This window comes from Nelumbo lutea, chromosome 6 (genome assembly GCF_056320005.1).
Source record: "Nelumbo lutea isolate HS-2025 chromosome 6, American lotus-T2T, whole genome shotgun sequence".
NCBI classification, from domain to species: domain Eukaryota; kingdom Viridiplantae; phylum Streptophyta; class Magnoliopsida; order Proteales; family Nelumbonaceae; genus Nelumbo; species Nelumbo lutea.
In genome coordinates this window covers 13,303,080-13,325,246 of record NC_142689.1, presented here as the reverse complement: position 1 = coordinate 13,325,246, position 22,167 = coordinate 13,303,080, and the positions used below count along the sequence as shown (strand labels likewise).

Below are 22,167 nucleotides of genomic sequence, written 5' to 3'. Positions count from 1 at the left end.
TTGATTCTAGTTGAAATTGTGATAATGTTTCCCATAACTCCGAAATTTGTTCTTGACTTAACTGATTTAAGGTCTGCCTTGCATGTATTGGAAAGCAAATCAGGCTTTATGGTCAATGAAATTAACCATGGAAGATCTTTCTTCTTTCATTTTCTTATAAAGAAAAGTAATTAACTCATTAGGAAAAAAAGAAGACATCAGACATGAGGGGATGTACAAAGATATAGAAAATGTAGAGCAACCCCATCTTTGAGTAAAAAACTAGGAAAGAATAGATCTTTTTTTTTTTTTTTGATAATAAAAAAATCACATGCGTTGCATTTATATTGAAAGGTCAAAAACAGTACAGATGATGTTTTGTCCAGACAAGAGAGTGCAGAGAGGCCAATTGTATTGGGGAAATATGCTCCCATATCTGTTTTGACCGTAAGTAATAGACTAGGTGTATAAAAAAGAAAAAGTGAATGATGAAGCAAGGTGAGAAGAGGGTTGTTTTCTTTTAAATGAAAGGGATAGTAGAGCTGTATTTTTTTCTGGCTCATGAGATAAGGCTCTGTGACAAGGTTGGTGCTTTTCTTACTGGTGTTTGAGCCATAAAGCTCATATATTTCATCTTGTGTACCTTATCTTTTCTTCTTTTCAATAAATTTCTTTTTCTTTTTAATTGTAAAAAAAAAGGTAATAGAGCTAGTTGGCAGATTTCAGCATAAGAATGAGGTGCTAGGCACACTCCCTTCACTTGCCTTGTATACAATTCTTTTCTCATAGTTAATAAAATTTGATTGACTGATAAAAAAAAATTAATTTAACTTGATTGATACTAATCAGAAAGAACAGCCTCCTTATCATCCATAAAGAGATAGAGCAGTACAACTAAAACAGAAGAAAGTTGATTGCATCCTTTTCTTTACTGTATCAGTATTTACAATTTATGCCCCATTCCCGGTATTCCTCACAACTGCTGGTCCTTTCTACTCCTGACCTTCCTATTGAGTATGCCAAACCATTTGTAGCTCTGGGAACTTGCCCCATTTGTAGCTCTGGGAACTTGCCTGAATGAGCAATTTACATCAGATGCCACCAAAGTCTTTGCTTCTTGATTAAAAACCTAAGACTCCATGGCACTTCTGATCCTGACTTCAATCCAATTTATGACTACTTTGCAATCTCCTCGAACTTGTAGCTCGACCCAGCTATTTGCTAAAGCAAGTTTTAATCCCTACATGAGATTTAACAAATCGACCAATGGTGATGTACCAGAACTTGATGAACCTGACAAGCTTAATAAAATGTTTCCTGTGTCATATCCAATATCTCCACCAGTCCTTGACAATCATGGATTACCCAAACAACAGCCCATCAAAGTTTAGTTTCTTTTTTCCTAGCTTTGGCACCTCCCATTCAACATGTTCTGGTTGCCTTCTTGAAGAGTACCCTGCCACAATTTCCATTCCCGTGACAAATCATCCAAAGTTAAATAATTGCTGTAGAATAAAGACCTTTCACCATACCCTTCTTATCTGAATTCTGAACTATGAGCTTCATTATTTAGATCTGGAAGTATCCATTGAAATACAGCCTTATTGGCCAATCCACATTAGAGATTAAAGTCTCTTTACAGTTCTAAAGCTGCTGAACAAGGTCATTACTTCAGATTAATTGCATCAGCTTTCTCAATGGGTCAAAAAGTACCAAATGAGAGACCTTCTGAGATCCTTGAAGATCCTTCATTCCCGGAGAGGCATTTGTTTCCAAGATAATTTTCATCAAAATGAAGTCTGATCTGTCCAGCAACATGTAGAGGCAGAGGATTCTTGCCTGAGATGTACCAGAATTTGGATGGAGGAGACATCCTCATATGTTACTTACTTGGGTCCCCTGGAAAGATAAAATTGGTAGGTTTTGGGAAGGAAATTAACCCAAGTATATATGTCTACCTAATCAAGGATATGCAAGATGGTGAAGTCACTCATATCTAAACATTAAAATGGGAGATGAGAGAGTTTGAATTACAATGGGTCTCATATGAATGAAAATATATCTTTCTCAAAAAAAAATATTGTATGATGACAACATAGTAATGGTTGGCATGACAAGAATGTGGCTAAACACAAAGGCAGAAGTATAGCAAGATGGTTTTGCATAAAAAAGAGGTTTTAAAATAAGTGGGACTAAGAATATATCTGGAAAATATAGTGATGAAATGAATAGAAGCAAGGGTATAGTTAGGATTATAAAGCAAGTCCTCAAAGTTACCACTTTCACTACCTTGCTTTGATAATCCATAGTGAAGGACAGATTTAAGAGGATATCTCCTATAGAATTCGAGCAGGGTGGATAAAATTTATAGGTGTATATGGGCTGTTGTAATAGAATTATCTTTTGAGGATTGGAATCCCTATTCTTAGGGACTGCACCTGTGTATCTTGTATAAGATGTTCCAAATTTAATGAAAGTGACTTTTTCATATAAAAAAATAAGACAGGTATAAGACCACATATGTTGTTATATGGGAAACCAAGGAACAAAACATACTAGGACCAGCCCATTTATCGGAAAAAGAAAAAAAAACATACTAGGACTAGAAGTTCAGGACTGTTATCAGTCTTGAACCCTAATGAATCTCAGGATCGAAGATAAGAAGAAAGAAAGAGGAGAGAAGAGAAAGAGGGAGGAGAAGAAGCAGTAGAACACAAGGGTTGAAAGGAGGAGTAGAAGCTTAATGTTCTGCCGCCGCCACTTTAATTAATATTTATAGGTTATGCTCATTACATGAAATGACAGATCTACCCTTAGTCTTTACATAACAAATAGAGTAAAACAAAGACTGAAATAAATAACAACTGAAACAACTAAATGACCAATAGCTAACCCTAGGCAGACTAGAACACCTTCTACCCTACGGACACAGTGGGACCGTAGTTGTGGGGCCCACATCAGTGTTCTCTACACTCCCCCTCAAGTTGGGAATAAATGTTTATCATTCCCAACTTGGATAGATCTGCCTCTAGCTTCTTCCGTGATACAACTTTAGTGAGGATATCTGCCAGTTGCATATTGGAGGTGATGTATGGGAGACATACTTCTTGTGATGAGACCCTCTCTTGTACAAAGTGCCGATCAACTTCAATATGTTTAGTCCTATCATGCTGCACTGGGTTGTGTGCTATATTAATAGCCGCTTGATTATCACAATACAACATCAGGGGTTTCTCATACTCAACACTCAACTCCTCAAATAGTGATCTCAGCCAAAGAATTTCAGCCACTCCATTAGCCATTGACCTGTACTCAGCTTCAGCACTGGATCGAGAGACAACACTTTGTTTCTTACTCTGCGAAGAAACCAGGTTACCTCCCACAAGAGCACAATATCCAGAGGTAGACCTTCTGTCATCAACACTCCCAGCCCAATCGGCATCCGTATAGACTTCCACCTTCATGTGGTCATTGTTCTTGAACAGTATACCTCTACCCGGGCATCTCTTCAAGTATGCTAGTATTCTTTCTGCTGCTAGAAGGTACGTGGTTCTAGGAGAATGCATGTACTGACTGATAACACTAACGGCATAACTGATGTCTGGTCGAGTAAGGCATAGATATAGGAGCTTTCCCACTAACCGCTGGAACACAACTTTGTCTTCAAGCAGCTCCCCACTCTCTGCATTAATCCTGTGGTTCTGTTCAATGGGTGTATCTGCAGGTTTGACACCTAGCTTTCTAGTTTCAGCCAAGAGATCTAACACATATTTCCTCTGAGAGACAAAGATCCCCTGCTTAGATCTAGCAACCTCAATATCCAAAAAATACCGTAGTGTACCCAGATCTTTCACCTCAAACTCTTGATGAAGGAGCTGTTTGAGGGACTCAATCTCATGGTTGTCGTTTCCTGTGACCACAATATCATCAACATAAACTGCAAGTAGTGTCAGTGACGAATCCACCCTCTTGATGAACAGTGTATGATCTGACTGGGCATGTACATAACCAAACTTCCCAAGGGCTAGTCTGAATCTGTCGAACCAAGCTCTAGGTGACTGCTTCAAACCATACAATGCCTTATTGAGCCGACAAACTTTCTTACCTACCTTTGTATCATAGAATCCAGGAGGCAACTGCATGTAGACCTCTTCCTGCAAGTCCCCATTCAGGAAAGCATTCTTAACATCCATTTGGTACAAATGCCAAGTGTAGCTTGTTGCAAGAGATAATAGAACCCGAATGGTGGTCATCTTGGCTACCGGGGCAAATGTCTCCAAGTAATCTATACCATAAGTTTGAGTGAACCCCTTTGCAACTAGCCGAGCTTTGTACCTCTCAATGGAACCATCCGCATTATGCTTCACAGTAAATACCCACCTGCATCCAACTGGTTTCTTTCCTTTGGGCAAGTCAACTAGCTCCCAGGTATTATTTTTCAACAGGGCATCCATTTCAACTTGCATTGCACCTCTCCACTCTGGGACTGATAGGGCTTCTTGCACTGTTCTCGGAATAGGGACATCAGCAACAGAGGTGAGATAGGACCTGTAGGAGGGAGATAGGCGATCATAGGACAAAAACTGGGAGATGCAGTGGCCTGTAGATGTGGTGCAATGTCGTTTTCCTTTACGGAGGGCAATGGGAAGGTCAAGGTCATCTGCAGAGGGTGAGGTAGCAACAATGGAAGGAGTCTCTGTGGGCCCTGGGACTGTAATATCTGGACTTGGAGCCGTAGAAGAGATTGTAGCTGGCTGGGACTGCTGATGACCAGGATCAATCTGCCTGCATCGCCTGTGATAGACTCTCAACTCCCGATCCCTTTGACCACCCTCGCTACTACAGCCCTCATCACTACAGCCCTCATCATCAACTGGAATAGGTAAAGGGACAGCCCCAAAGGTATTAACCCTGTCCTCACTGCACTCCTCCTCCCCCTGAAGAAAAAGACCCAAATCTCCACGCTCACTACTCTCCCCCTGAGGAGAGACCCGAGAATAGTAGGGTGTCTCCTCAAAGAAAGTGACATCCATGGATACAAACTTCTTCCCTGAGACAGGATCATAACAACAATAACCCTTTTGAGTTTGTGCATAACCAAGAAAGATGCATTTGGAGGCCTTGGGTTGAAACTTGGAGTGATTGGGACCAAGAAGCTGAACAAAACAGGTACAACCAAATGTCTTGAGGGGAATAGTGAACAACTCCTCATTGGGGTATAGAAGGGAAAAATGAGGTTTCATATCAAGAACCCGAGAAGGAATCCGATTAATAAGATATACCGTCGTAAGGATAGCATCACCCCAGAAGCAAATATGGACGTTGGAGGTAAACATAATACTTCTAGCCACCTCCAAGATGTGCCTATTCTTCCTCTCTGCAACCCCATTCTGCTGAGGTGTATGAGGACACGTGCTCTGGTGGATAACCCCATGATTAAGGAGGTACGATGCCAATGGCTTAGCAAAGTATTCCTTTGCATTATCAGATCTAAGCACTTTTATCCTGGCATCAAATTGTGTTAGGATCATTTGGTGGAAGTTTTGGGTCAGGACAGGCACCTCATCTCGTGATCGCATAAGATAAACCCATGAAAATCGGGTGTAGTCATCAACAAATAGCAAAAAATACATGTACCCCCCCCCCCATAGAAGGAATGTGATATGGCCCCCAAACATCAGTATGCACAATATCAAAAGAACTATTACTCCTTTTATTACTCAATGAATAAGAGTTTCTACAATGTTTAACCAACTCACAACTCTCACACTTCAATTGAGATGACTCAACAGACTCAAACAAAATAGGAAACAGACTCTTCAAGGACCGAAAAGATAAATGACCCAATCGGTTATGCCACAACATAACCGGACTCACAAATTGAGAAACAAGGAACTTCTTATCCACTGACTCTTCCCGACGAGAACTCTCCCCGAGCAGATAGATCCCATTCGTCTCACAGCCAGTCCCAATCACCTTCTTCATCTCCATGTCCTGAAAAACACATCGGTCAGGAAAGAAAGTTACTGAGCAGTTCAAATGTTTGGTAATGCTACTGACGAAAAGGAGGTTAGTATCCAGTTTAGGAACATGCAAGACAGAGGACAATGATATAGTATCTGACAGTTTGATGTCACCCTTGCCAGAAATAAGGACAAGAGAGTCATCAGCTATAGATACTTTATCCTTACCAGAAGATAAGTGATAAGTAGTAAACAAAGAGGGCAAGCTGGTCATATGGTCAGATGCACCTGAATCTATTACCCAACACGGTTCTGTAGTACCTGGAGCAGAGGCATGGTAGGTTGAGGCTCGAGTACCTGAGTGTGCAAAGGCCGATGTAGCCGAAGCTGATGATGGCTGCGGTAACTGAGCTGAACTGCCAACTTCCTTCTTCAATTGTATTAGAGTTGCCCGAACTGCAACTAAGGTCTCTAATGGTGTGCCTCTCGTGCTAGATGAGGATGCTGAATCAGTAGTTGTAGCCAAATGAGCATTACTCCTTTTATTTCTCAACTTTGCCGGGACCAAATGTGGATGCAGCTTCCAACATGTTTCTTTTGTGTGTGTAGGTTTCTTGCAATGCTCACACACCACATCCCTTTTATCTTCCTTCTTTCTGTCCCTCTCTGAATCACCCTCTGTTTTGGGTTTGACAGCTACCAAGACAGGTGTAAGCGGTTGAGGTTGCATCATGACTTTCCTCTTGGTCTCTTCACTATGCACTAAGGAGTATGCCTGAGAGAGGGTCACACTATCTCTAGTCAAGATCTGCTGCCTCACAATATCATATTCTGAATTCAGTCCTGCCAGAAACTCAAACACTCTGTTTGTCTCAATGTGCTTTCTATGTATCTGAGCATCTTTGGGACTCTCCCACTCAAGAGTCTCTAAGTGATCAATCTCATGCCACAGGGACTACAAGTTAGAGAAATAGACCGACACCGGTTTCTCTCCTTGTTTAAGGGCATTCACCTCACATTTCAATTCATATGCTCTGGCAACATTAAGGGGTTGGGAGTAAGTCTCTTTCATCACATTCCATATCTCCTTGGTTGTCTTTGCCCATAAGTAATTTCGGCTAATATGGGGCTGCATTGAATTACAGAGCCATGTCATAACCAAGTAGTTTTCTTGGACCCACTTGGTATACATAGGGTCTCCCTTGGAAGGTTCTGCTACATCTCCCAAGAGATACCCTACTTTGCCCCTTCCCCCAATAGCCATCATGGCTGATTGGGCCCATTCCAAGTAGTTTGATCCATCAAACTTTACGGTTGTAATTTGAAAACCTGTCTCAGAACCACCACCATAATTGTTGTTCCCAAAACTGCCTTCTGCCTGATTCTTAAACTCCATTTTAGTCAAGAACCAAAAGTATCAAAGATTATGGTTACTACAGTCAAAACTAGCACTAGAACTCCCAACAACAGTCACAAAATCAGTAGAGAACCAATCTGTACTCACGATAGATGTGCATGAAATATATATAAGACTGATCTGAAATCAATAACCACACACAACAGCAACAGTCCGAACTGTTTTCACCCCTTCAAAAGTGTTCGAAACCCCAAAAGAAGACTGAAACACAGTTTGAAGAGCAATCTGATATGCTAAGGCCAATTCGAGGTTTTAATTAGTCCTAAGAGCCGTACGGATAAGGTTTGTATTAGGGTTAATATGAAACCCTAAAATTGATCAATGTTGAGGAGAATTCTAGGGTTTGCCGCACGAATAAAATCACAAGTTTCGGCCTAATACTAGGGTTTGCCGTAGGGATAAGACAAAACCCTAGAGAAACCCTAGAGAATAGAGAGATAAAACCCTAGAGTAGTTCGGCCACCCTTACTGGATAGGTCCAACCTATCTTTTTTGATGTTACTTCTCTCAGAAAGTAAAAACTTACAGTAGAATGCAGTTCAATGCCTACCAAGGTTACCCGAACCCTAGCCTTCTCTGATTCTTCCTGATCACCGACTTGCTACAACTGTGACACTTCTTCAAACAGCTGCTAATCCTCTAGAGATCTCCAAGAACCAGTCAACGAACTTTGCTTTCTCAGCTTCCAGCCTTAGATGGTTCTCATGTGGTCGGCTGGACTAGACTCACATGAGAGAACTTGGCTCTGATACCAACTAGAAGTTCAGGACTGTTATCAATCTTGAACCCTAATGAATCTCAGGATCGAAGATAAGAAGAAAGAAAGAGGAGAGAAGAGAAAGAGGGAGGAGAAGCAGTAGAACACAAGGGTTGAAAGGAGCAGAAGCTTAATGTTCTGCCGCCGCCACTTTAATTAATATTTATAGGTTATGCTCATTACATGGAAAGGACAGATCTGCCCTTAGTCTTTACATAACAAATAGAGTGAAACAAAGACTGAAATAAATAACAACTGAAACAACTAAATGACCAATAGCTAACCCTAGGCAGACTAGAACATCTTCTACCCTACGAACACAATGGGACTGTAGCTGTGGGGCCCACATCAGTGTTCTCTACACTAGGACCAGCCCTAATATGTGAACAAATGAGGAAAAGTAGATTTTTTATCAGCAAATGAGGAAAAGTAGATTTTTTTATCAATAAATGAGAAAAAGTAGATTAAGACAGTGCTTTCACGTGCTTAGAAACCACTAATGTAAATAGTTCTAAGAGAGTCTCGTGAAGTTCATAGAAGGACATAAATCAAGGTAATGGAGAAATTTTTGAGGACTTACAACTTAGTCCTCAATAGTGGTATAGTGAAATAGGATTTCTGCAGCTGATCTTCCGTACAGTTGAGATAAAGATTTATTGAGCTGAACTGTTAAACTGCAGACTACTTTATGAACCTTCATTTTCTAATTCTATGAGTTTGATTCCAATTAGGATCCTGTTAAGAATTGTCAATTCTTTACAAACTACTTTTTCCATGCATGATGCAGTTGGAAAATATGCCATTCTTAAATATAATGAATGTTTCTCATGCCTTCAATAGTTTCCTAACCATAAACTTCTGCTCGTAATCTTTTGTGAAGTGATCCTTGTATACCTATAATTCTCCATATAGTGGCTTTGAGGTTAGATCTTTCTTGTAAAATTTTCAGGATCTTTTTTTTTTGGCCTTACCAAATCTCCCCTTTAGTGCCCAAAAGCAGGAGTTTTAGTGTGGAGTAGGAGAGAATTGGAGTGTCTATGTGTCTGTGTAACCCTGTGTTTGATGGCACACCTAAACATATATATACTAGTATACTATAGAAGGGAGACTAAAAGTAATTAGTCAAGATATTATAGATATGTGGATATTCATTTTCCCATGTTTTTTAGAAGTTTTTTCATCATCGAGATAAAGAGAAAATAGTGGTACAATGTACACATACAGTGACTGTCTCAGTAAATGTCATGCGAGAGGGAGAGAGAGAATGACGTAATGGTGGAGAGAGGCGTGGAGGGAGGATGAGGTAAGAGAGAGAAGATATAATCCATTGGTGATGAAATTTTACCACAAAATAGAAAATAGCAAGGTACACATTGTTAATTAATTACTGTTCAACCTGCCTGGTTATCTAAATCCAGTGAAAGCAAAACCTGCCCTCAAAAATCTTCTATTCAGATATCCGTGAACTCATGATGAGGGAAGAAACCATTCAATAACCAGGTAGCAGATATCAACAATCACCTGCCTTGTGCGGTATTTATCTTCAAAGGTACGCCTGCTACTCTCTTTTACGCACTCCAGGAAACAATGAATGGTACCATATCCCATTGAATTTTAGCCTTTTTTTTTCCTCAATATAATTTTTAAAACATTCACTAAATGGCATAAAGAAAAGGGTTCAGTGAGAGGAAGAACTCAAGTTTGTTCTGATGGCAGTAATCCAACGCAACCAGAACTACCACAAAAACATTGCAGGCCCTTCAGCCTGGTACTAACATCTCCATAACTAAAAGTAAGTTCTTCACCTTCTTGTATATCTCTAGATGCAAAGAAGCAAATACGAGGCAGCAACGCACCTGAGCTTCTTACTAACACTGTCATCAGGTTGCCACCATCACAAGAATGGTTGATAAAGCGTGCAATATTTCCAACTCTTGTGGCATCTATGTTCACCCTCATGCATGCCTTTCCCGATGGGAGATGTTCACGCACAACTAGGAGAGCAGAAGAAAAGTGGACACTTGATGAAAGTTCGTCATATTTCTGTTGCCGCTTTCTGGCTTGTTCCGTTGTCAAGAGCTCACCAGCATATTCGCAGATAAATTCTCCACACCCAATGAACTGAGCAGCTTCCACGCCCCAGCCCTTCCTCCGATGTTTAACAATCTTCAATCGAACCGAAACCCCTTGCTGTGTCAACCGATTCGCACAATCCAACCCACAAACGCAACTCGATCCACACTCAGTCATCATCTCTGAGACCAGACATGAACCCATTAACTCGGGTTGGATGCTCCAGCAGGGACACTTGAGATCCCCATCTTTCGTTACTCGAGAACAGTTCTTACAGACACACCCAGAACAATTTTCAACCACCGAAGAGACTAAGCCTATTGTCAGATTTAAATCGGTCATTGGGCACGAATTTGAAATGGGTATCTTAGGGTTTGAACCCCAGGGCTGGTATATAGGAGAGGAATCCGGAAGACTCAGGATTTGAGACGGCGTGTAGATGAAATAGGAATAGGGTTGGGCGTCGACAGTGTTGATGAAAGGAATTGGGTGCTTCTCGAGGCTCCGTGAAGCATCGAAAATTCTCCTGGTGGTGATGGCTTTAGATATCTGACGGAGGCTTTTGCAGGTGGAAGACATTGAAGCAAGATCTGAGGGTGGGAGCCATGGGAGGACAAGTTCTGCGCATTCGAAGTGTTCCTCTTCCACTGTGCGACAACAAATCTTCTTTGATTCCTGGAACATCAGCAAAGTTTAGAAGGGAGACGAGCCTGCGTGTGAGTTTGAAGGGCGGGGAAATATTCATCGGAAAAAGCAGTGTTTTCAACCCGCCGTTGACCCGGACGGTTGAACCGTTCGAACCGTCATCGGCATTGATTTTGGTTCCGGTTTGCTAAAACTCGTTATTTGCTTAAAAGTTGTTGACTTGGTCAAAACCGTACGACCCGAGAGATTGAACCGTTGACCCGTTTGACCTAATAATCGGGTCATGAGTTGCCCATATTTTGGGCAACTTTTCGATATTTGTGTCCTGCCTTGCCCCATTAATTTTGCAAAAAAATTTCTTTTCTGGCCTTAAATTATAATTTTTAAAATTTCTTACAAATAAAAATTTAATATATATATATATATATTACATATAAAATATAATTATATACTATTTATTAATAAAATACAGGTTTATATATATATAGTTGATAATGTGAACCGGTTTGACCCATTTTAGCCTCTCGGTCGATTTTTAAAACATTGAGAGGAAGTAAACTGCATGTGTGAATTGAAAGGAACTAACATTGGAGATTCTTATCATCAGTTTCAGGTTGATTTTGTTGATACTTTGGTACTTTTCATATTAAGCATTTTGGAAGTTTTGTTGTAATTTATTGCATGCATCTTTGAGAATTTTGACATTTGAAGCACTCTTTTTCTGGGCCAATTGGTACTGCAAATTCTACCAAAGCTGAATTGCTGGCACAGCTGCAAGGTCTAATTATCTCATGGCCAAGCAGCAACAGAAATATCCCTTATACTCTCAAACATGTTTTCATGGTAGTGGAAGGGATAGCAATTGTTTTGAATTTCTTTGTAAATGGGTTTTTGATTTTGGGATGACATGTTATCATCAAGTTGTACTGTTTTCATTCAAAGTAAATTACTTTAATAAAGTAATTTTTGCTGATAAAAAAAAACATTGTTTTTTACTCAATATGACACCTAAAAGGGTTTGAAATAATGGAGAATATCCACTTGTAAAATGCAGCACCTTCTTGGCACTGCTTCTTCAGATTACAATCTGCATAATCACCTTTGGCTCTTTTTCCAATGAATATTTCAACAGCAGCTGTTTCACTTTTGCTCAGTCACTCATCTTCCATCCCTGACCTGTTTCATGTGACTGCCAATACTATGTTAAAGATCTTAGAAAGTTTTGGGACATGCAAATACCTTTCCTTATATTGTTTCCCTTGGACTGTGTTTGGTTTGAAGGAAATAGTAGAGAAACCGATACAAGGTAGGTTTGTGTAGGTATCCCTACCTTTTTCTTCAAACCAAACACAGACTAAATATCATCATGAACTTACTTTTGTGAAAGATCTTCTAAAATTCCTTTTTGATTTATGATTGAAGTCATACCTACTAGGTCAAAGCATTTAGCCTCTATTTTCACAGCTGATCATTCCATCGATATGTCTAATGGTCAGGGAGTGGCTGCAACTTCACATTTCAAGTTTGTTAGCTTGCTGGTTTAGGTTATGGTAGTATTTGTGTTCATGTTCTATGCTTAAAAGTTCAGTCAGGGGCTGGCGGGGTTCAAATCAGTGGAGGAGGTTAATGGAAAAAGTTTAGCTATATGTTTGCTGTATGGCTAGATCTGCTCCAAACTTAAAACTAACTTTTCTAATCTAATCGGTCATGACAAATCTGTTAAACTAGGTAAATTATCTAACTTCTGTGAAGAAAGAATAATACAAACCGAAAAAAAGTGTCGTGTCTTTTATTATGGCAAGATACATCCTATATATACAAGTAGGAGATTGAGTTTTAGTAGGAATTGATTTTTCAAAATACATCCAGGAATACTGACTACATGAATGCAAGAAGGTTCCCAAGTTGCGTAGAGATTCTGTATGATGGTTACATGGAGATTTGGTTTCCCAATACTCCCCCTCAAATTGGCGCATACAGATTCCGAATGCCCAATTTGCCCAGGAAATATGTGAATCTCTCTTTTCCCAGAGCCTTTGTCAAGATTTCAGCCAACTACTATGTGGTTCGAACATGGCAAGTAACAATGTTCCCACGTCGTAGCTCATCGCGAACAAAATGACAGTCGACCTCAATATGATTTGTCCGCTCATGGAACACTGGATTTGCAGTTATGTGCAAAGCTGCCTGATTATCACAATACAATCCCGCAGGTGCATCATGCACCACCCCAAAGGACAAAAGAAGTTTCTTCATCCACTTCAGCTCACAACTTGTTGCAGCCATCAAACGATATTCGGCTTCTACGGAGGAGCGCGACACGGTATGTTGTTTTTTCGTTTTCCAAGAAACCGGTGACTGCCCCAGCAGAACAAAATAGCCAGTCAACGATCGTCACGTCAACGGGCAGCTTGCCCAATCAGAGATGCAATAGGCATATAGACGCAGATCGCTATCAAAACGGAACAATAGACCTTGTCCTGGATATCCTTTCATATAACGCACCACGCGCAGAACTGCATCCCAATGTTCTTGTCGTGGACTTTGCATGAACTGAGCTAGGATATGAACATAATAACACAGCTCAGGTTGTGTAATGGTCAAGTAGATCAACTGTCCCTCTAATCGTTGATACTGATTCGGATTTTTCATAAGAGCGCCCTTTGCCAGTGCAAGATGATGATTCTGTTCAATGGGCACGGATGTTGGTTTGGCTCCCAAGAGTCCACATTCCGAGATGATGTCTAGGGCATACTTCCGTTGCGACAAAAATATTCCCTTAGGTCCACGAGCTACTTCAATCCCTAGGAAATATTTAAGTGGGCCCAGGTCTTTCATATGGAAGCACTGGTGGACATACTTTTTGAATTTTACAATAGCAGCAATGTCATTTCCCCCAATAATCAAGTCATCAACATATATCAGCACGTGCAGACGAACATCGTGTTTGCAATAGGTGAACAAGGAGTAGTCAGGATACAATTGAACAAACCCAAACTGTATCAATATCGTTGTTAATTTTGAGAACCAACATCTGGGAGCTTGACACAGTCCATAGAGAGATTTCTGCAGTTTGCACACTTTTGTTCGATCCTTAGACATAAATCCTGGCGGCAATTGCATGTATACTTCCTCATTCAAATCCCCATGTAAGAAAGCATTATGTACATCCATCTGATGCAACTCCCAGTTCTTAGTAGCCGCTACAGATAAGAAGGTTTGGACTGTTGTCAGTTTGGCCACAGGAGCAAAAGTCTCATTGTAATCTAATCCTTCAACCAGTCTATTCCCGAGGATAACTAGGCGTGCCTTATACCATTCAATCGTCCCATCTGAATTATATTTGATCTTATAGACCCACTTACTCCCTATGGCCTTTTATACGGGAGGTAGAGATTCCAATGTCCATGTACCATTATTCTCTAGAGCTTGGATTTTCTTCCTCATAGCTTCTCTCCATTTCTCACTTTTTACTGCCTCAGAAAAACTACTAGGATCGGCTCCTGCAGTGACTGCAGCTAAGAAAGCTTGATGTCTAACAGAGAAGTTAGTACATGTCACATAATTTGCTATGGGATAGGGAGTCGTACCTGAGGATTTTGATTCAAAGTTGGCTTGAGCGTGAATGGGGTCTTTCAGACATCGAGCGGTGTAGGTTACATAGGGCTTTAACATAACAGACGGCGTGCGATGTCGATGTCTCCTGCCAAGTTGCTCTTCTGGTGCTATTTGCGGTGTTGGATCCACACTAATTCTGTCCTCCCCACCATTAGCTTCTACTTCCTGCACATCCCCTCCATTGCCTTGCTCCTCCTCTCTTCTATCAGTATTTTGAAAGCTCTCCCTATCATTTGCACAGATATCCTCTTCGTCACTCCCCCTGTCTTTATTTCCTCTATGGTTGTGAGCAACATCATCATCAACTACGGATGCAATTGTCGAGTCAGGATTGTCTTCAAGAGGTACTTCTAAATCACCGGCATATGGAAATACATTTTCATGGAAGGCTACATCGCGGGAGACAAAATATTCACCGCTCTCAACAGCATATACGCGCCAACCTTTCTTCCCATAGGGGTAGCCTACAAAAACACATTTCCTGCTCCTTGCTCCAAACTTATCCTTATCTCGAGGGCTCCAATGGGCATAGCAGAGACAACCAAACACTCTTATTTGTTCGTATTGAGGTGTCGTCCCGAACAGTACCTCATACGGAGTCTTCCCGCGAAGTATGAAAGAAGGTGTCCTATTTATCAGGTATCCGGCGGTCAAGACACACTCTCCCCAAAAACGAATAGGCAGACTTGCTTGAAACCTCAATGCTCTCGCAACATTCAAAATATGCCTATGTTTTCTCTCCACTCGACCATTCTGTTGGGGCGTTCCAACACAGGAAGTTTGATGTAGAATGCCATGAGTCTCAAAGTACGACTTCAGGCTTTTAAAATCTGTTCCATTATCACTTCGAACAGTTCTCAACAATATGTGCTACTTCACTTTTTTCAAGTAATAGGTAAACCCACACATTACGAGAATAATCATCAACAATGGTTAGAAAGTAAACGGAACCACAAGAAGCAAGTACTTTATAAGCACCCCATGTATCACAATGAATTAGAGAAAAACAATCATTAGCTTTATGTTTACTTTCAGGAAAAACTTCCCTAGTTTGTTTTGCTCTGTAACAAACATCACATGGCTTATCACTTTCAAGTCTGCTGTTTAATTTATCTACTTTAGGAATAGAAGATAATATATGTTTAGACGGATGCCCTAATCTGCGATGCCGCAACTCTCATTCACTCATTCCACTTGTTCTATTTGCCCGAACCGGTGCTGCTCCTCTGAACTGGTAGACCCCATTACACTGCTCACCCGCTCCAATCAGAGTCCTCGAGGTTTGGTCCTGTATCACGCACAGCTTGTCAGTAAAAGTGATAGTACAACTTATCTCTTGCAATAATTTAGCTACAGAAATAAGGGTGCAGTTCATTCTTGGTATGAAGAGCACATTATGCAAATAAATATTTCCACCCAAATGCAAAGTCCCTTTCTTTATTGCAGTAGTTTGCTTCCCATTAGGAAGTTCCACCGGACACGGTGTAATATTTCAAACTTCAATCAATAAATCAATTTCTCCAATCATATGGTGTGATGCCCCGGAATCAATTATCCAATCAGTAGATTTTTTCTTACCAGAAAATTTTTCACCAGACTTATGTGAATTCAGAATGTTGAGAAGGGTTGTCAATTGATCTCCACTCAGCCTCGGAAACCCACTACGGTCATGATCATTTGTGGTTTCAACTTTTTTTCCTTCAGTTTCACTTCCCGCTGCTTGGGCAGCGTTGGCTCTTGCCTTGTTTCCTCGTCCTCGCCCGACGCCTGAACCACTTCGCCCACGGCCTGCTCCTTTCCCAGTTGAGCGAGGTCTATCTCCCCACCATTCTGGATAACCGATCACCTGGAAACAGTCCTTTGCCTCATGTCCGGATTTTCCACAGTGTGTACAACTCATGCTTTTATCCTTTGTACATGCAGCAGCTGCTTTTGTACCAGCATGTACTGCAAAACCGATAGCATCACTTCGTTCTTCTTTACTCTTGGCTATACTTCGATGCCTTTCCTCTTGAATGACCATTGCATAGACATGGTTCAAATTCGGCAGCGGCTCTATGCTCAAAATATTCGAACGCACGGTGCCATAAATTGCGTCGTCAAGGCCCATCAAGAACTGATGTACCCTCTCTTCTTCTCGGTTCTTTTCAATTATGGTCGCAATTTTGCAGTTGCAACCGCTACAGCGACACGCGGGTACTAGATCATATTCTGCCAGCTCGTCCCACATGACCTTCAACTTCCCGTAGTAAGCCATCACTGCCTGTCCTTGTTGTTTACAAGCCACCAAATCAGCCTTCAATTGATGGACTCGAGGTCCATTCCCGATAGAAAATCTCTATCACAAATCCTCCCACAAGTCTTTCACATTCTCTGTATATGATATAGTAGTTCGCAAGGTTGGTTCGATTGTATTGAAAATCCATACAACTAGCATTGAATTCACCATCCACCAATCTTCGATATCGGTCGAATCATCTGTTGGTTTACCCAACGTTCCATCAACAAACCCGAGCTTTCTCTTCGCTCAGAGGGCGTTTCTCATGGATCTCGCCCATTCCTCGTAGTTCTCACCTTTTAACTGAACATGTGAGAGAATCATTCCGGGGTTGGCGGACGGATGCAATTAGTACGGCGAGGGGACGGTCGTGTCTTTTTCTACATGTTTTATGATGTCTTCACCTCCGCGTGACACGATAGAGAAACCAGGGAGATGCCTTCAGATTCGCTGGTATGCACTGATGCGCACTGTTACGATCCTTCCGTAAAGAAGAGAGGACCGAACCAGGGTTTCAAATCGACATTTTATTTCTAGGCAGGCTTCTGCTATCTCCGTGCTTGGCCCGAAGAGACCCCAAGGGTGACTAGAGCGACGTTGAAGTCCCAAACTCAAGCGGTAGTAACAAAAGAGACAATGAAAGTCATTGAGGTTTCGATTTCTGTAGCTGAAACTGAAGAGGTGAGGGCGGAGCCGTTTGTTGAGGAAAGATCGGAGAAGCCTGAAGAAGAATAAAACCGAAGAGCTTTGCTTGAGTGCAGAGTTCTTGTCTAATCTGCGAACGTCTCAGTTCCGAACTCGAATCCGCCGGTCGCAGCCTTCGATCTCTGTTTCTCTGGGGTCTGGAACAGACGAACAGTGGAACCGAAGAGCTCTGCTTGAGTGCAGAGTTCTTGTTTGATCTGCGAAAATCTCATCTCGGAACTCAAATCCGTCGGTCGCAGCCTTCGATCTCTGTTTCTCTGGGGTGTTCCAACAGACGAACAACAGAGCTATGGTAACCGCTCAAGCTGAAGAAGAAGAGCAGTCTGTACTAGGAGCACCGTAGTGACGAATAGCGGAACTCTGTTTTTGGGAGCGTCATAGTGACGACTGCGGAAGACGAAGAGCAGTCTGTACTCTGCCTGCGGGCGAAGTGCCGAACTAGAGACCGGAGTGCACAGTCTGTACTCTATCGGCGCTGAGCTACGTCGCAACCACCATTGATTTCCAGGTCTTAGAGCAGAGACCGCTTGCTCCTGCTTCTCGCTTTGATACCATGAAAGAAACTGTCATGTCTTTTATTATGCAAGATACATCGTGATTGAGTTTCAGTAGGAAATGATTTTCCAAATACATTTATTACATGAATGCAAAAAGGTTCCATGATTCGGTATGAAGGTTACGTGGAGATTTGTTTTCCCAATACAACAAAATAAACAAAGGAACTTGCCCACTGCAAAATCTATAATCTATACTATTCTACTGCTAAATAAAGCTACCCAGCTTCTGGACTCTAAGTTTATCACTAAATAAATAAAAAACCTAGAATATGTTTGTTGTGGGCAACGTTCAAAGTACCGATACAGGGCGATATGTTGGTAGGGGCGTATCAGCCTGTATCGGTATTCTTTTTTTGTTTTTTTGTTTTCTATTTTTATCGAATCTGGTTTAGAGGGGCCGGTTTAAGGCCGATCTGCCCCCTGAACCACTTGTTTATCCAAAATACCCCTGTAGGTGCATATTGGGAAGGCTCCGATATGATACGTATCAACCGATACATATTGATACTTTAAACCTTAGTTGTGGGATTCTTGATATTGGGAGAGCATTGATCTTACTACTGAATCTTTTATTGTTAGTTTGTTACTTCATTATGTACGGGTAGAGGTGTCAATGGACCAGTTATTGGTCCAAACTAAGATCAATTTAGATGGACCAATAAGACATATTGAATTGGACCAGTCCAGACTTAATGGTCCAAAGTATTTATTAGATTGGATTAGACCTGGTCCACCCATAATGAATTTATATCGAATTGGGTAGAATTGAGCCAATATCTGATCCATTGATAGAAGAAAAAAAATTATAGGTGGCAATGGATCAAGTTTGAGTTGGAATCAATCTAAATTAAAACAAATTGAAACAAATTTGACAGCCCAGACATTGAATTGGACTGGTCCAAAATAATTCAAAATTTTCATTGGATTGGACCAAATCCAGTTCAATTGACACCTCTAAATTACAAGTCTTCACTTGTTTTCTTGTACATTTTTATTCTCTTTTGGTAGAACACTAGCTCTTCTTTTGATTTCATACTTTTACAAATCTTACTCCTTTTTAATATTTAATGTTGGGATTTTAATATTTCATCCTTACCTTCTAATGAGTTGGGAACCTCTTGCAACAAAAACTGTACCAACATGATCTATGTCCTTACATCTCACTATAAGAATGGAACCCACGACCATGCATGTGATGTGCGAATATATATCATGTTGGAACTTGTTCGATTTTTTTTTTTTTTGCAATTACTGTGCCAATAAAAATATTGACAAATTTGTATTTCTTTTTTTTTTTTGGTAAAGCAAATTTATGTTTCTGATATGTATAGTAATAAAAACATTAATTTGGAGATGTGCCCCAATGAATCAATAAACAAATTAAACTTCTTAAATCACATGTCGAGTATAAGAATCAGTAAAGGTCGAGCTCAGTGACCGATCCTTCAAAAAATTGAGACCAAATCAGCCCCACAGAAGGTCTTATAGTACATCTTCGCTGTGTATGAGAAATATCTCTCCATGATGACATCATTATTTTTGATATTATCATCAATAGATGCTCCCAATACACAGCGGAAATATACTGTGGGACGTTGTGAGGGACAGTCTTGTGGAGGCTGATTTGAACTCAAAAAATCAACACGAGCTTCATGTTGATGCCACTGGGTCCTAAAACAGAAATTGATGCATTTCTATGTTGTTGATTGGGATTAACCACTCTTTGTTTTTGTTCTCTATATCAGAATTGCCTCACCACCATTTTCCCCACCCACAATTTTGTCTTGCTTGTTAAATCATATATGTGATCCATTATTATAATTGATGGAGGAAAAGAACCAGGCCGGATGTATTTTTGCCTCATGATCACTTTCTGAAGGTTTGCTCCCACATTAATTAGGATTTTTGTTTTTTAGCTTTTCCACTTAGTTTCCTCAAACAGCAGCCGAGATGAAAGCTGCTGTTGTAAGCATGATGAAGGGATGATGTTAGCATTCAATGGGCAGGTCATTTTCATTTGATCAATCTGGACCCAACCCAATCCAATATACATTTCTCCATTTCTAATCCTCCACTATCATAGGAGATAAGACTGTTCCCCCAGAACTTCCAGTTTAAGAAGAATCGAGTCCTGTTCACACATTCTAATACAAGTGGGGTTAGGTCTTCTGTCTCACTAAAGCCCCAAGATCGATCGATCTATCAATCTATCTATCAACTTCACTTCCACATATCCAACATGCATCGATCGATCAGTTCTTAGCTTGCAGCTTGCAATTGCCTTCCAGTGGAAAAGGCCTGGCCAGCTATGCCATGGTAGCAGTGTAGCCACTATACTTTGTCTCTGTGCGTTTGTGTGTGTGAGTGATTTAGGATTGGACCTGACATATATACATTCTTATTTGGTTTGTCTCTTTGATGTATGTTGAGAAATGCTAACAATCCAGTGCCAAAATTGGAGCTGGCAATTTCTTCTGATGTTGAGCACACACTAGCAATTTAATGCCAAACTGACGCAACAACACATCATTGTAGTAGCCTTCTGCAATTGGGAATAGCAGTAAAACTTGTTATCTGCTAATTTCATATATCCTAGGTCATCCTTGAAGGAGATAGATAACTAATCAGTCCTCAAGTTAATCAAACTAGAAAGTTTAATTTATCTCTAGGAAGTAGTCCCTGTTAACCACTCAATGAACGAACTTGGTGTATTTTTATTTTTTGGCTATTAGGTTTATGATGGTTTTCAATCCGCCATTGACTCGGGCAGTCGGACCGTTTGGCTTGAGAATCATCCAAGTAATCAGTTCTGTTTTACTCCAAACTTGGTTTCTGGTCAAAAACTGTTGAATCAATCAACGATCCGTTAACCTGGGCAGTCAAACTGTCGATCTGTTCAATGATTTTTGGCCTTTTATTTTTATTTTTATTTTTATTTTTATTTTTTGTCAGAATGGACTATCCGATCGAACTGTCAACCCAAAAACCAATGATCAGAACTAGGGTTGTTCACGGGTCGGGTTGGGTCGGTTTACTATGGTTTTTCCAACTGACCCAACCTGGTTGGGTTACCTGACATAGAAACCAAAACCGACCTAGTCGGTTTGAGTAAGGTTGGGTCGATTTTGGTTTTAAGTTTATCCCTGTGATAAAATCTTGCTAATTTTAAAAACAATCATAAATTGAACATCATTTCAGCCATCTCCTATGATAAAATTTAAATGAAAAGTTAATCACAAAAGTTGTTCATTAATCACTATTCACTAATCCAAAGTTTCTTACAACCATTCAAAAACTAGATGGCCTAATGGGCTTTGGAACTTCATGTTTGAACTAGGAACTAAGTCGGTTCAGTTCGGATCGGTTTCAGTTTTCTTGTGTGAAAACCGAAATCGACCTAAATCATCGGTTTAGGAATTTACACAACCCAAAACTGACCCGTGCTGATGAAAACCCGACCGACTCAGGTTGGGTCGATTCGGGTTGGTCAGGTTGGTCGAATTGGGCCTTCTTATAAACAGCACTAATCAGATCGATTCCATTTCCGAATCATTTTTTAAAACGATGAAGTTCATAGTATCATGCTAATGGCATATGGCATGGGTGGAATGGTTTCAAGGAGTTTGGATTCGCTGCCAACAAGGCGCTACGGCCACATGTCTTTTGAAATTTGAATAACCCTATCAATGATAACATGCAATTACGGAACATATTCGGGATGTGTGGCCATAGCATCTTGTGGATAGCAGATCTTGTCATGTTCTGAACTGTATGTATAGCATCAAATCCGCGTAACTGCAGGCTTTCCATGGTTAGGCCAGTGGATGTGTATCTCACGTACACCCTACTCTGTCTCCATCAGAATGGAACCATGAAACAAAATTTATGTAGCCAGACCCTATATTAGTTGGAACAAGGTTTAGATGGTGATGCTGATGTATTGACTGGTACAGGCTTACACTCATTCCATATCAACTAAAGAATAAAGTGAAAGCTGAAATATACAAAGTTATATATCACTAGCTAAAATTACTTTCATTTTTTTAATATTATCTATCTTAGTACTAAAAAAGTATTATTAAGATTTATATTGGTTTCTTTAAGTGTATACATGTATGTCAAGTATATTTATATTCCACAAATTATTAAAATATATGTTTCTTATGTATTTATAC

At 40.5% G+C, this 22,167-nt stretch overlaps 2 protein-coding genes across 3 annotated transcripts; both read right to left on the bottom strand.

Moving 5' to 3' along the window:
- Positions 1-790: 790 nt before the first annotated feature.
- Positions 791-10,931, bottom strand: SDG20 (SET domain protein 20). 2 transcript variants are annotated; one of them, XM_088948082.1, is made up of 2 exons: positions 9,973-10,931; positions 791-1,878 (listed from the first exon to the last, which is right to left on the bottom strand). In XM_088948082.1, the coding sequence occupies exons 1-2, from the start codon at positions 10,871-10,873 to the stop codon at positions 1,862-1,864; spliced, it is 918 nt and encodes a 305-aa protein (XP_088804208.1). In that variant the 5' UTR covers positions 10,874-10,931; the 3' UTR covers positions 791-1,861. The 2 variants fall into 2 exon arrangements, with proteins under 2 accessions (XP_088804208.1, XP_088804207.1); XM_088948081.1 differs by lacking the exon at positions 791-1,878 and having other exon boundaries at positions 9,435-10,931.
- A 4,696-nt stretch (positions 10,932-15,627) lies between these two features.
- Positions 15,628-18,155, bottom strand: LOC148847434 (uncharacterized). Its single transcript, XM_088952032.1, has 2 exons — positions 16,031-18,155; positions 15,628-15,740 (listed from the first exon to the last, which is right to left on the bottom strand). Exons 1-2 carry the CDS (start codon positions 16,707-16,709, stop codon positions 15,706-15,708), a joined length of 714 nt encoding a protein of 237 aa, XP_088808158.1. The 5' UTR covers positions 16,710-18,155; the 3' UTR covers positions 15,628-15,705.
- Positions 18,156-22,167: the final 4,012 nt, after the last annotated feature.